General features: G+C 54.2%; 1 protein-coding gene across 1 annotated transcript in view; it reads left to right on the top strand.

The window, feature by feature from the left end:
• TSPEAR (thrombospondin type laminin G domain and EAR repeats) overlaps positions 1 to 15,470 on the top strand; it is a 142,458-nt gene that overhangs the window by 121,409 nt on the left and 5,579 nt on the right. The window contains exons 6-9 of the mRNA XM_043474549.1: positions 905 to 1,036; positions 1,715 to 1,941; positions 4,152 to 4,338; positions 5,287 to 5,516. Of these exons, the coding sequence (XP_043330484.1) occupies positions 905 to 1,036; positions 1,715 to 1,941; positions 4,152 to 4,338; positions 5,287 to 5,516 (776 nt within the window). The remainder of the gene's footprint in view (positions 1 to 904; positions 1,037 to 1,714; positions 1,942 to 4,151; positions 4,339 to 5,286; positions 5,517 to 15,470) is intronic.

Here is a 15,470-nt window from a genome sequence, read left to right as displayed (position 1 = left end):
CCGTTCTCCCCTTCCCTCTCCAACAGACACCAAACCTCAACCCCCCAATGGGGACCTTGATCTTCATAAGGTTCAGTTCTATTTTTGGGACCCCTCAGCCTAGAAGGTCCCCAGCACTGGTGTCTTTCATTTGTGTTTGCACCTCCCCAATGTAAAGTCAGTGTTGACTTTATTTAAGTCATACCCCCTGCCATGGAGAATCCAAAACTCTCTCCACTAACAACCCCAACTCCTACTGGGGAGGTGGGGAGACCCCTGACTCCTTCTAGAGCCTCACGGCCCTTGCTTCACAAGTCAGGGGAGCCCCTTGAGCAAGTCGGCCCTTAGACCCAGTCTTGGGCCAGCATCCCCAAATTCCCAGAGTCTCATGGCCTTGAACAGGAGTCTGACCCCCAAGGCCTCTGCCGGGCACTTGGCGAGGTTGAGGATGCTCTGTTTCACTGCCTGGCCACTGGGGTCTTAGCTCAGAAGTCACTGTAGGGAGGCCACGTGGCATCATCAGGACAGGGCTGGACCTGGATGAAGCCGTGATGACCAGGAACGTGGGGGTCAAGGTGCCTGAGAACCAAGCAGACAGAAGTTAGCTGAACCTGTGCTAGTGAGTCTTAGATGGAGGAGAGAGCGAGGCAGCATGATTACTGAGGGTTCTCAGAGGAGCTGGGGTTTGGGGAAGAACTTGGTGGGCAGGTGGCTGGACTTCAGGAGCATGTCCGGGTCCTGTGCACAGATGGCGAGGGCAAGCCCTGGGCTCTTGGGTCTCCCTGCCTCCCAGAGGCCTCGTTGACGAACCTGAGTGTTTCCTGGCAGGAACGCAGGGGTCAGGGGTCACCTGACACCTTTGACACCGCCTCCCTCTGGGGAGCACATACCCACAGGACATTTGTCTTCTTGTCACCCCCATCAGAAACTGATATGAAGGTGACGCTGGGACCCCGGCCTCCGTGCACCAAAGCGGAGGATGCCCAGTTCTGGTTCGATGCCAGCCGCAAGGGGCTATACCTGTGCGTGGGCAGTGAGTGGGTCTCCGTGTTAGCAGGTGAGACATGCAGGGCTCCAGGGGCCTAGGGGTCTTCTCAGAGACATCGTTACATAGGAATAGGGAGTGAACCTCACAGAGCAGCGAGCTTGAGTGTTTCACCTGGAAACAAGCGCCCTCCTGGGCTGGACTCGTGGGCTGGCAGGCTCTCATCCATCTTCCCAACTAGGGTAGACCATGGGCCTTCTCCAGGGTGCCCTATCCACTGTCCTCATCCTCTCCTCCCTCTCCGGTCAGATGGGATGTGATGGTGCCCAAAGCCCAAGAGTAGGGCTGTTGGCAGGGAGATGAGGAGAGAAGCCGTCTGAGGGTGGGGGTCCCTGGGAAATGGGAACTGGCTCCAGGGGGCTGTCCAGGAGCCATGGCCTCTACTCTCTAGTTCACATTCGGGCACAGCGTTTTGTGGAAGCCTGGAGCCTTGTGAAATGTTTAGTAAGGACCTGACATGTCACTTCCATCCAGCAAGTGTCCCTGGAGGTTCTGCAGGCCCTAAAGCCCATTCAGGGACCAGAATCTCCTTTGCTGGGCCTCCAGATGAGGGTAGCACAGGACTTAGGGCCACTCGCCTGACCTCATGTTAAGGGTCATGTCCCAGGGCCCTGGGGTCACTCCTGGATGTCGTCCATCAGAGCTTCTGTTCTGGGAAGCCTTAACCGGTCTCCATGTCTCTATCACAAGCCAAAGAAAGGCTGGATTATGTGGAGGAGCATCAGAGGCTGTTCACTAACTCAGAGACTCTGGGCATTGAGGTCTTTGTCATCCCTGAGGCCGGGCTCTTTGTAGCAACTGCCAACCGGAAAACCACATCCGCCATCTACAAGTGGACTGACGGCAAGTTTGCTTCATACCAGGACATCCCCACGCACCAGGCCCAGTCCTGGAGACACTTCACCATCGGGAAAAAGGCAAGTTCATGTGTGCGACTGTGTTAGTTTTTATCTTGGAAAAACCCACAGAGTCCGAGGGTTGGGTCTCCTTAGGTAGATTTTGGGCTTCCCTGGTGGCTCAGATGTTAAAGAATCTGCCTGCAATGTGGGAGACTTGGGTTCAATCCCTGGGTTGGGAAGATCTCCTGGAGAAGGAAATGGCAACCCACTCCAGTATCCTTGCCTGGAGAATTCCATGAACAGAGGAACCTGGTGGGCTACAGACCATGGGGGTCTTAAAGAGTCAGACATGACCGAGTGACTTTCACTTTATGTAGATTTTATGGGGAAAAGCATTTCTACTGGTTTCAGAGCCTCATACAGCTTCTATATGACTTTTGAATCAGACGCACTTGCGTCTCTTGGTCTGGAATGTGACTGAGAAAATCTGTTCCGTTTCCTACAAAATGGACACAGATCGCTGCTGAGACATTTCCCACTCCGTGCAGACCTGCCACTGCCTCCTTAAAGCTCTGAGATAATCTGACCTAAGTTCAGTTCAGTCGCTCAGTCATGTCTGACTCTTTGCGACCCCATGGACTGCAGCACACCAAGCTTCCCTGTCCATCACCAACTCCTGGAGCCTGCTCAAACTCATGTCCATCGAGTCAGTGATGCCATCCAACCATCTCATCCTCTGTTGTCCCCTTCTCCTTCTTCCTTCAATCTTTCCTAGCATCAGGGTCTTTTCCAATGAGTCAGTTCTTCGCATTAGATGGCCAAAGTGTTGGAGCTTCAGATTTAGCATCAGTCCTTCCAAGGAATATTCAGGACTGGTTTCCTTTAGGATGGACTGGTTGGATCTCCTTGCAGTCCAAGGGACTCTCAAGAGTCTTCTCCAGTACCACAGCTCAAAAGCATCAATTCTTTGGTGCTCAGCTTTCTTTATCTGACCTAAACGGGAGAGGAAATGGGGCTCCATCCCGGGCTCCTTCTATTGGCCCTGTAAACATGGGGGACACGTGCTGTCCTGATGGAGGGGACAGGTGATGTGGTGAGGGCTGGACCTGAGGCCTTGGATGGGAGAGCCTGGCAGGCGGCCCCCTTCCTTTCACCAGGACTGTGTTGGGCAGTAAGCCCAAGGGTGGGACTGAGAGGGCTGCCCCCTTGAGATAAGCATTTCCTTCCCAGCTCCTTCTAACCCTCCACTCCAAATGGCAGGATCCCTGGGCCCCCTCCCACGCCTGCTCTCAAGTCAGTCACCAATGTGCCCAGTTCCAGCCCTGCACACCCCACCCCTAAGGCCCATGCAGTGGGGACAAAACTGAGTAAAACAGACAAATCTCTGTTTCCGGTCCCTGCTGACTGTCAGGGTCCTGCACTCCAGGGCAGCCTGGTGAAGGAGTGACTGGCTCTCTGGTCTTATGGTTGATGACATTTGAAAGATTTTTACTTTTTCCTAATAAAAAATAACTTTATATCAAAAAATTGGGAAATTCAGAAAAATAAGAAAAATCTGTCCGGTCCCCTAAGCAGACAGAGGGTCCCTGGGGCTGCTTCAGCTACAGCAAGTGAGCCCCCCACCCTAGGCTTCTGGCTTCTGTCACATCACATGACCTGTGACCTGGGCCTCTGGGTTGTGTCACACATAGGGCGTTGCCACATGGTCCTCAAGTGTGTGACACACACGTGCTTCTTGACAGACAGCAGGGTATTAAGCTCTCTCCTCCTTGTCTGAGTGATGCACATTGCTGTGCATAAGGCTTTCCCTGGGTTTGGGAGATAAAAACAGAGCTAATAGGCTGGTAAACATGGGCCTAGCTACCGGTCTTAGAGTAATTAAGATCTGGAGTCAGTGCCACGTCCTGGGGCCTGCCCAGGCTGCCAGTCCTGGGCTCATCCTCTGTCCTGGGGCTTGGCCTCTGTCCCGGGCTTATCTTCTGTCCTGGGCTAATCCTCTGTCCTGGGGCTTGGCCTCTACCCCGGGGTTCAGCCTCTGTCCCAGGGCTCAGCCTCTGCCCCGGGGCTCGGCCTCTGTCCCAGGGCTTGGCCTCTACCCTGGGGGTCAGCCTCCATCCCAGGGCTCAGCCTCTGTCCCGGGGCTTGGCCTGTGTCCCCGGGTTCATCCTCTGTCCAGGGCTCATCCTCTTTCCTGGGGCTCAGCCTGTGTCCCAGGGCTGACATTAAGAAACCCAGAGCACCAGCCCCTCACTCAGATGATGAGAACCCTGTTCTGGTCCTCTCCCCAGATCTTCCTGGCTGTGGCTAATTTTGAGCCGAATGAGAAAGGTCAGGAGTTCTCGGTCATTTACAAGTGGAGCCAGAGAAGGCTGAGGTTCACGCCATACCAGAGGGTGCCCACCCACAGTGCCCGGGACTGGGAGGCCTTTGAGGTGGCCGGCGAGCACTTCCTGGCCGTGGCCAACCATCGGGAAGGTAGGAGCCGTGGCCTTGACTCTGGGCTTGGGCGTGATCGCCTGCAGCGGTCAGTGTGTTTCATCAGAAATGTATAATAAAGCTCACCTGGCCTGCATCCTCAGGCTCTGCTGTATGACAGTGGCGTCTGAAGGTGGACACTCCTGAGCACCCTCTCACCTGTTCAGGTGGGAGGGGTCCCTGCCCCCATCCATTCTGGGCACAAACTCTGAGATGCAATGGGTACGTGGGGACAGGCCTAGGAGGGCCTGGGAAACCTGGCTTCTGGGCCAGATGACTGTCCTGAGTGACCGCAGCAAGCCCTTTCGGGTGCTATAACTCAAGGGGGACAGGACCCTGGGGGCAACTGGCCCTGCAGAGTGTCTCCAGCCTCTGCAGGTTCCAAGACTCAGAGTTTACCTGAGTCTACAACCTGCCAGGGAGCTCTGTGGGGGGGTAGGGAGGAGACCCCACCACCACTCATGGACAGAGGGATCCCAGGAGCCTGCTACCAGGTACCTCTGAGGACAGTAAGTGTCCCAGGAGAGGCTGACCCAGTGGGGTGTGTGGGGGGGAGTGGGAGGCCCTAAGGAGCACAATGTGGGGACAGGGCTTCCAGCCCGCACAGGTCTGATCTCTGGGGGGAGGGAGCATGAAGGGGAAGGCAAGCAGAGTGAAGGGTGAGGCTGCAGAGGGGGTGGGGAGTCCCACCTCCAACACAGTAGATAATCACAGGGGTCTGGAGTCCCCCAAAGGCTGGGCCACCAAGGGTTCTCATGGGGCACAGAGGCAGGAAGGTCACTTGATGGGTAACGTGGCTGGGGACCCGGGAAGGGTGCAGGAGATCAGGGTCCAGCTGGTTGGACGGGCTGCAGGGCCTGGGGCAGGGTCCCATGGGGCCTGGTCCCAGGGCGCTGGCATGAAGCCGCAGAAGCCTGTCTCCCTCCCTCAATGCTGCTCGGCTTCCAGGCGACAACCATAACATTGACAGCGTCATCTACAAGTGGAACCCGGGGACCCGGCTCTTCGAGGCCAACCAGACCATCGCCACTTCGGGCGCCTATGACTGGGAGTTCTTCACGGTGGGGCCCTACGCCTTTCTGGCTGTGGCCAACGCCTTCAACGGCACGTCCACGCGGCTGCAGTCCCACCTGTATGTGCGGCTGGGCGGCTCCTTCCAGCTCTTCCAGTCCTTTCTGGTGAGGACCCTGCGCTCCCCATGGCACCCCCACACACACCCTTCCCAGCCCCAGGCCTGTCCACACCAGGCGCCTCCCTAGAGGTCAAGTGAGGGAGCCTGCAGATGAGGTGGAAGGGCTTCCCTGGCACGGAGCTCCCACCAGTACATGTGCTCAGATGGGTCCCCTGGCCCCCTGGTGGGCCCCACAGTCTAACCTGCCTTTATGTGGGTGTCACGCTCTTGTCCTGAGGCAGCCAGCAGCTGGCCCCTGACCTGGCCAGCTGTGGGGACAGCACTTTTCACCTTCTCTGAGATCATCCCTTAGCTGGTTCCAGCCGTTGTGGGCTGCCTGGCAAAGCATCAGACTGAGGCAGCAAGAGGCTTTATGAGGTGGGGCAGCACTGAACGCCCCGGTGAACCATGCGTGTGCTGACCAGTCCCAGGCTAGTGGGCGGTGTTGGCAGCCCCTCCCCGGGCCCCACCGTGGTCTAGGATGATGATATGGGGTCCAGACCCTCCTCTACCTTCCCTTGCCCTCCTCCCTCCCAGCTGCCTGGCTTGTCCCTCTCAGTGTCAGACCCCAGACCAAGCCCCCACATGCTCAGTTGCTGAGTCATGTCCAATTCTGTTCAACCTCATGGACTGTAGCCCACCAGGCTCCTCTGTCCATAGGATTTTCCAGGCAAGAATACAGGAGCAGGTTGCCATTTCCTACTCCAGGGGATCTTTCTGACCCAGGGATCAAACCTGAGTCTCCTGCATTAGCAGGCAGATTCTTTACCACTGAGCCACCTGGGAAGCCCAAGCCCCCATGGATGACTAAAATGAACAGTCGAGGTCGGCATTTGCATCGTCCTGGCCACGTCATAAGCTTGTTCTTGCAGAGCCAAGGGTGTGTTTTGACCACTCCCTTCTCAGTGGTGGGCTGGGACAACCTCCGGGCCAGCCCCTGGGGACAGGCCCTGCATGCAGGTCAGACTGTTTTCATACCACAAGCCCAGCACGTGGCTAACTTCACGCATGGACCCCAGGTGCTGCATAGGACACTTTTCCACAAGTTCCTAGTTGCTTCTTCCCATATCCCTCCCTCCCTCCCTCTCCTCTCCTTTGTGGGGGAAGAAAACCACCATCTCTGCACATGGTAACGTCCCCCGGCTTCTTGCTGGTCCTGCCTGTCCCCAGGCTCCTGTGAGCACTGCGTCCTCGGTGCCTCCTGGGTTTCCACCGTGTGTCACTGCTCCCCTCACAACCGCGAGGTCTCTGGTCAGCTTGTGTCCACAAAGAGCCCTCTTTCCCTGCAGCCCGTCCTCCTGGGCCCTCCTGCCTGTGCATCCAGGCCGACTGTCTCTAGAGCTGACAGTGGTCCCTTTTCTGGAACTTTCCTTTACTGCCATCTTTGGCTGGAGCCACCACATCCCATTCTGATCTCCAGTGTCCCAGGTGACCTCAGGTTTTCGGGTGACACCTCAGGGGCACCCCCTTCCAGGTACTTCCCCACGCTCCCCAGCGTCCCTGCAGCTGGGCCAGGTCACGTGACCAAAGTCAGCCAATGGGTGTAGAGCAGAGCGAGCCCACATCAAATCTGGACTGAGGGGTCACAGCCCACCCCTCACCCTCTGCAGCCACATGGGTCACGTGGCCTGATGGCCCAACCACAGGCTGGGGGAGCCATGACCTCGCCAGCTTCCTCTCAGTGAGAACCACCGTCTGTGGCAGGAAGTGTGGACGCTCGTGGTGGCCGCGTCCCTCGCCCGGCCTGATAAATGGTGTACAGGATTTTAGGGTAGAGGTCATTCCCTTGAGAACACGGAGGGCGGCCCCCTGCCTCCCAGAAGCCAGGGGCGCAGTGGCCCCTCTGCCGCGCCAGGTGCCCTTGCATTGACCTTCTCTGCCCTCAGCGCCCACAGGTTTCTTCACAGTGGTTCCCTGGGCCTCTTGACTGCTTTGTTTCAGGGCCCTTTCAACTTCAAGGTGTGCTTTTCCAGGCCTGGGAGATTTTCTTGGTTTTTCTTGATCATTCCATATACCACCCCACCCCGGCACACTGGTTAGAAGGCTTTCAGATCTCCTGGGTTGAGTTATCTTTTCAACCTAGAATCTTTCCCTATCTTTATTCTCCGATCATGTTGAGGAACATCTTCTCATAAAACTAGGAATCGTCTTTCTAATATCCAAGAACTCTTCCTCTTCATGCCGTTCTATATTTACTCTATAAATACAGTATCTTCTTGAATACTTTTGAAGATCATTATAGTTTTAAAAAATTCTGGTTTGTTTCCAGAACCAGCCCGGTTTATTCCAGTATGAGTGTATGTATATATTTTAGCCTGACTCTCATGTTCCAGGTCCTTTATCACATGTCTGGAGGACCCTTTGTTTTCTGTTTATATTTCATGTTGAGCATGGCAGGGGGCGGCATTGTCACTGGTGGCTTGTGCCCCAGGGAGCTAGGGGTCTGGTTGAGGCCCTTGATGAGGTGCCTTCTAAACTGGCCTTTTGTGCAAACATAGGAGAGGTCACATAGGATGATAATCTCCAAACTGCACTCCCCGACCAGCTGCAGGAAGCCTCTTCATGTCACTTGCCTGGTGTGACAGCCCAGCTAGGGACCTGTGTGGTTGACCAGAAGGCCACGTGCCGGGCCTCTGTGTTCTCTGGACACCATGGGGAAACAGTCAGCCTGAATTTTTCAGGGCAGCGTTCGTTCCTGCCACTGTCTGTCATGCAGAATATCTCAGATCCCTTCCACGTTCTGGCCCATCTCCTTGAATGCTCCCCAGTATACTGGCTCCAGAGCTGTGAGCCCCTGAAACTCTGTATTTTCAGGCAGCATCAGGATCTGGCTCCAGTCTGTGTCCAGCCTCAGACACGGGGCATCCTCAGAAGGAAGACTGGGCCGAGGGGCAGAGACAGGCCCAACTGAGCCAGGATGGGGGCCATCTGGGCTCCATGCCCCAAACCAGAACCAGCCCAGGGGTGTGACGCTGGCTGGAAGAATCAGCCAGAAGTGCAGGGCGGGGGCGGGGGTGGGCAGAACCACAGTGGCTGCGAGAGGACGCGTCTCCAGCCGGTGGGCAGAGCTGCCCCGGGAGCTGACTCTGGGGGCTGCAAGGGGGGCACTGCTGCTCCCCGTGCCCACACATACCTGAGGACCCTGCCTTCTCTTATGAGCTGAGTCTCTTTGCACCCAGTGAGTCCCTCAGAACCCACCAGATCCCATTTTCATGTTCTGCCAGCTGTTTTTATATGGTGTTTAAATCCTCTTAGGTCCTGAAGATACCTTCATATGTTTGCACTTGGTTTGGAGCTTTGCAGCATCTCTCATGGCCTCACATGAGTTTGAAGCAGGCGTTGAAGTTTGAAGTGTGTGTAGAGAGGCGCCAACCTCGAGGGGAGCCCTTTCTGAAGGGATGGCTGGGCAAGGGACGCAGGCTGCTGCATTTGTGGCGCTGTGCACACAGACAGCCCTGAGAGGGGCACCAGGTGGGTCCCTCACTGGCAGGGTGAGTTCAGCTCATGAGGAAGGTTGTGCTTATGCTGGGTCTGCAGCCCAGGGGTGCATGGGAGATCAGCTGTCCACCCTGATGCATTCCCCGGCAACCCCTTCCAGACCTCCCCACCTCTCCCACCAGGAATTCTAGAATCTTCCTCCAGGTGGCAGAGACCAAGGCTCCAACCAGTTGGCCTCACCATCTTGGACCAAAGGAAGTGGAAGCTGGGCGTGTCAAGGAAGGATGGGCTTCACCCACAGAGACCCAGCCTCCAGCTGCTGGGACTTCTGCTCCCTGAGCTGTCTGGCTGTGGGATCTGTGGTTACAGTCATCACGTGTAGACCTGGAGTGGAGGGGGTGAGGAAGGGGAGGGGCTGTAGTGGACCAAGACTGGGGGTTGTTGCTGGGAGGGGCCACTGGCAGAAATGAGAACCAAGGGCAATGGAGTATTTCTGGCAGGGTGTGGGCTGAAGGCTGACAGGGTCTCCAAGAAGAGGGCCAATGAAGCCCCCTGGGAAACCACTTATCAGGGCTGGTGAGGGACAGGCAGAGGAGCTGCCCAGAGTCATCAGTGAGTTTAAGGAGACAGAGAATGAAGCTGGGGTTTGTCAGAAAGGCAGTCTCCACCAAGAATGTGCGTGCATGCTAAGTCACTTTAGTGGTGTCTAACTCTGTGCAACCCCATGGACTGTACCCTGCCCGGCTCCTCTGTCCATGGGATTCTCCAGGCAAGAATACTGGAGCGAGTTGCCATGGCCTCCCCCAGGGGATCTTCCCCATCCAGGGATTGAACCCAGTCTCCTGCGTTTAGGCAGATTCTTTACTGCTTGAGCCACCAGGGAAGCCCCAAGAATGTAACTGTCCACAAATGAAGGAGGCAGCCGTCTGTAAGGAGGGTGTTGTGAGAGTGCCCCCGGTGGTCAGCCCTGGAAGGGACCGGCCCGTGTGCTCAAGAGGGCCAGGGCCCTTCCTCCTATGCTTCCGTTTGCTCTGTGAGGGTGGAGCTGGCAGTGGACCAGGCAGCCCAGGGAAGAGCAAGGTGTGGAGGGGTCGCTGTACTGGGGTAGAGCTGGAGGGCACCCCAAAGTTGGCCAGGGAGTGTGCTGCCCCCTGCAGTCTCCCAGGAGGGGAGACTTAGCCAACTGCCTACAGGGTCAAGGGCTGAATCCTGCAGGGTCCTTTGGGACCTGCCTGCCTTCTCCTGGCAGTCACCTGGTCCTCCCTCCCCAGGCACTCCGAGACCTGGGTTCTCTTCTCCATCAAAGCCGGAACCCAAGGGCCTCCTGGCCAACAAGCAATCTGCTGATCCCTGGGAGCCCACCCCCCCTCTAGGGCACTGTCAAGGGCTCCAGGTGCTCTGGCTGCCAAGTCCCAGAAGCACCATCCTCCCTCGAGGTGCTCCAGGCCCAGGCAGGCGCAGTTCCAGGGGATTCCAGGGCAGGGCTCCGGGGAATTCCACTCAAAGAAGGGCGGGAAGGGTCCACCCAGCCCAGCAGGTGCCGGCTGCCTTACTCTGGTGCCAGGCAGGGTTTGGCAGGGCTGTTTGATGTGGGAATTTCTTCTCTCCCTGACGTGTCCCTAATACGCTCAGAATCCAGGAGTGGCCTGACAGTGGGGCCTCAGGCCAGCTCACCCCTACCCAGGCTGGTGCAGCCCTGGGCTGGGATTCTCCCCGGTTTACTTCCGAATGGGAGGAGCCCAGCCTCTGGCTGAGGGCGCAGGTGTGGGCCCCAGGCTTCGAGGGAAGCTCACTGCCAGCCAATGACTGGCAGTCAGGTGGCCACCTGATGGACTCTGCTAGCCCCTAGCAAATAAAATACAGGAAGCCTATTTCAATGTGAAGGAGAAGGCACTAGCAACGCACTCCAGTACTCTTGCCTGGAAAATCCCATGGACGGAGGAGCCTGGTAGGCTACAGTCCATGGGGTCTCAAAGAGCTGGACACCACTGAGCGACTTCACTTTCACTTTTTACTTTCATGCATTGGCGAAGGAAATGGCAACCCACTCCAGTATTCTTGCCTGGAGAATCACAGGGACAGAGGAGCCTGGTGGGCTGCTGTCTATGGGGTCGCACAGAGTTGGACACGACTGAAGCGACTTTGCAGCAGCAGCATTTCAATGTGAAAGCCAGATAAACAACGAATCAGTTTTTAGTAAAAGCGTGCCCATACACATGGACTGAAACATCATTTTAATCTGAAACTCAAACTGAATGAGGCACCCCGTACTTGATGTATCCGGCGCCCCCGGCTGGGCGCACAGACCCGAGGCGAGGCGAGAGCCCCTCTAAGCCACGCCCACCTGGATACTCCTCCCCTCCCCAGCCGCTGGCCACGCCCCCGTCCTTCCCGTTGGGCTCTGGCCCTCTTCTCCCAGTTCCCAGGCCCAGACATCCCTTTTACTGACCCTTGTCTGCAGGCCAACCCCTTCTTGCTGGGGCTCAAGGCCATGAGCTGAGGGTGGAGTGGCTCCGAGCTGAAAGGAAGCTCTGGTGATCTGGGGGAAACCCCTTCTCAGACCAGCCCTGGCCGCTTGTTCCGTGTGGGTGTGTACATGTGCAGGTGTGTGCATGTGGGCGCTTGCAGTTATGTGCACATGTATACAGATGCATGCGTGCAGGATTGTGTGTAAAATCGCATCCATGCAGGTGTGTGCACGTGTATACATGGGTGCGTGCAGGTGTGTGCGTGCGTGTGCGTTTCCCACTGCGGTGGTCTCATCAGCAAAGGGTAGGGCAGAACCAGCAATTCACAGTCTGGCCACTCCCGTGGTTTCTGCAACCTGGTTGGGCTGGCACGTGTGTGTCACTCTGCACAGTCTTGTGAGTCTCTAACGTCGGTCCTCTGATGAGGCTGGAGGCCCCACGGGCCCAAGGGTCCCCCCAGCTCAGAAGTTGCGACGTTGCCCCAGGGGACAGAAATAGTGCCACCTCCGACCCGCGGTGAGGAAAGGGTGCTAACCCAGGAAGGCCTCAGCCCAGCTCCTGGTCCGGCAGGGTCGGCGACGCCAGGTGCCCTGGTCCCTGTCCTTGTCCTGTGAGTCACTCTTTTAGCTTGAGCGCCCTTATTTCCGACCCTCGGATGGGCCCAAGCCTGTTTCTCGGCCCCCGCGACCCTCGGCCGCGGGGCGGGGGTGGGGTGGGGTGCGGGAGGCGGTGGTGGCCCGGCCTCCGCGCACCGGGCGGTAGAACGGGCAACCGCGCCCTCTGCTGTTAGTGGAGAAAACACCAAACGAGCGGCTGGCGGGGTACCCGTCCCCCGCCGGTCGGAGTCAAGGAAGACAGGGCCCCTTCCCACGTGGGCTGGGAATGCAATGGTCCCTCCAGCATCGTTGGACATCGCGGTGACCAGCTTTGGCCGGCCAGGACTGCCTACCTCGGGGTAGGCACGTGTCCCCAGGAAGCAGCCGGGTCCAGAAACTGATCGCTGTGTGGCTTCTAAGGCTCAATTCTTTGTACGACCTGAGCTGTTTCCAGATTTTCATTATTATGAATAATTCTACTAAAGGCATCTCATACATGGCTTTCTGTGGGCAAATTGTTTTTACTTTTCTTGAGTAAAAACCCTAGGAGTGGAATTCTAGGCCATGAGGTAGGCGGATGTTTAACTTCTTAAGAAATTGCCAAGCGGTTTTCCAAAACAGCTCTACCATTTTATACACTCCCCAAAACAGCGTGAGTGCCAGTCATCCCACACTCTAGCCAACACCCGGTTTTGTCTGTATTTTTAGTCTTTCTTACAAGGTGTGAAGCAGCACCACCGTGTGGTTTTTAAGTCACAGTACCCTGGTAACTAACGATGGCACATGTCCACCCACCTGCTGGTTTGCCAGAGTCCCTTTCGCAAAATGCATATTCAAGTCTTTGCCCATACTTTCATTTTTTTGTCTGTCATTATTGATATGTAGGAGTTCCTTATACATTAGGTATAAAACAAGTTCTTTGTCATATCCATAGCCTTCTATCCCCTCTTTTTTGTATTAATTCAGTTTGTTGTGTAATTGTGTGCTTCAGCCATCACAATATACATGTTAAACTAACTGCAATCTATTTTTGACTGGACTATAATTGCTTTACACTGTTGTTATTTTCTGCTGTACCAGGAAGTCAATCAGCTGTGGTATACATATATCCCTTCCCTCTTAGACCTCCCACCCCCATCCCACTGAACTAGGTCATCGCAGAGCATCAAGCTGAGCTCCATGTGCAATACGGCAGCTTCCCACTAGGTATCTTTTTTGTGCATGGTGGTGTATATATGTATCAATCCTAATCTCCCAACTCATCTCATACTCCTCTGCCCCACCCCGTGTCCACACTGCAATCTATTTTTTATTTTTTAATTAACCATGTGTGTGTCAGTCGCTCAGTCGTGTCTGACTCTTTGCAATCCCATGGACTGTAGCCCTCCAGGCTCCTCTGTCCATGGAATTCTCCAGGCAAGAATACTGAAGTGGGTTGCCATTTCCGTCTCCAGGGGGTCTTCCCAACCCAGGAATTGAACTCAGGTCTCCTGTATTGCAGGCAGATGCTTTACTGTCTGAGCTACGAGGGAAGGCCTTGTGTTAATATGTTCAATTCAAGTTTTAAAAAATTTTAAAATTTATATTGGAGTATAGTTGACTAATAATGTTGTGTTAGTTTCACGTGTACAATCTATCTTTGAATTAATATTATACTTTACATATAATGTGATAACCTTACAACTACATGATCTCATTTATCCTTACCTGTCCATTGGGCTATGGGGAGCATGTATAAACTCACATGTCTACTTAGGGTATGCGCTCCGCAGCTTGTCCTCTTGTTTGCTGTAAACAGTGAGTTGTCTTGACACCCAGCTCACCGTTTCCAGCGCCCTCTGCGTGCTTCTTGCAGACACTGTGCTCCTTGTAGAGTTTCACCCTCTGTAGCTTCCTTCAGGACTGCTTGTAAAGCAGGTCTGCTGGAAGTTCATTCTATCACTTGTATCTGAAAGTAACTTTACAGTGAAGGATGTTTTCACTGGTTGTGGAATTCTGGGTTCATGGTTTTCTTTCATTTCCTTTAAAGATGTTTTTCCATTGACATCGAGCTTCAGCTGTTTCTGATGAGAAGTTGGGTACCTTTGGTACCACTGTTTCCCTATAGCAAATGTCTTTTTCCTCTGGCTGCTTCTGCAATCTTCTCTGTCTATCCTTAGATATTTAATATGATGTGTTGAGGTTATGGGGGGGGTTGTATTTATTCTGTTTGGGGTCTCTGATCTTGGATCTGTGGTTTGGTGGTTTTAATCATATTTGGGGAAATTTTAGCCAACATTTACTTAAATGTTTTTCTGCCTCATTCTCCTTTCCTTTCCTTCTGTGATCCAATTACATGCACATTGTTGTTGCTATTCAGTCACTAAGTCATGTCCAACTCTTTGTGACTCCATGAACGGCAGCACTCCAGGTTTCCCTGTTCATCACCATCTCCCGGAGTTTACTCAAACTCATGTCCATTGAGTCAGTGATGTCATCCAACCATCTCATACTCTGTTGCCCCCTTCCCCTCCTGCCTTGTCTTTCCCAGAATCGTCTTTTCCAATGAGTTGGCTCTTCTCATCAGGCAGCCAAAGTATTGGAACTTCAATTTCAGCATCAGTCCTTCCAATGAATATTCAGGATTGATTTCCTTTAGGATTGACTGGTTTGATCTCCTTGCAGTCCAAGGGACTCTCAAGACTCTTCTCCAACACAACTCAGAAGCAGCATTTCTTCAGTGCTCAGCCTTCATTATGGTCCAACTCTCACATCCATACATGACTACTGAAAAAACCATAACTTTGATTATATAGACCTTTGTCAGCAAAGTAATGTCTCTGTTTTTTAATAAGCTGTCTAGGTTTGTCCTAGCTTCATGCACTAGACTGTGTTATATTATCACTGAGGCTCCGTTTACTTTCATTGTAAACATTCCCCCCCTTCTGTGCTTCAAATCAGATAATTTCTATTGGTGTATCTTCTAGTTCATAGATCCTTTCTTCTCGATTGTCTAGGTAGCTTTGGATCCCATGCAATAGATTTGTGAATACAGGCATTTTGCTTTTCAGGTACAGGATTTCTATTTGCCTCCTTTTAGAGTTTTCATAACTCTCCAAATCTCCCCATCTTATTGTTGATTACATACATATTTGCCTATAGGTTCTGATCACAGTTACTATAAAGTTTGTGTCTGTTCACTCCAGTATTTGTGCTGTGTCAATCTATTTCTACTTGCTGTTTCTTCTCCTGATCATAGGTCACATTTACCTGCTGGTTCCCCTGCTGTCTAACTCTCTGGTCAGTTCCTCCAGCTGCCCAGCTGTTGTTTGTCTCTGGGTCCCTGGGGTCCTGTCCCCTGTGTATGCACTTCAGGAGCTAAAATGGACTTGAGAGAAGTTAATAAGGAGATACTGGGGCCTCCTCCTACTGAGAGTTCCTCCTTCCTAGGCTAGTCTCCTTTGGTTTCTAGACACTCTG

The sequence above is a fragment of the Cervus canadensis genome, chromosome 7 (genome assembly GCF_019320065.1).
Source record: "Cervus canadensis isolate Bull #8, Minnesota chromosome 7, ASM1932006v1, whole genome shotgun sequence".
Taxonomy (NCBI): domain Eukaryota; kingdom Metazoa; phylum Chordata; class Mammalia; order Artiodactyla; family Cervidae; genus Cervus; species Cervus canadensis.
This window is presented reverse-complemented; position numbering and strand designations above follow the sequence as displayed.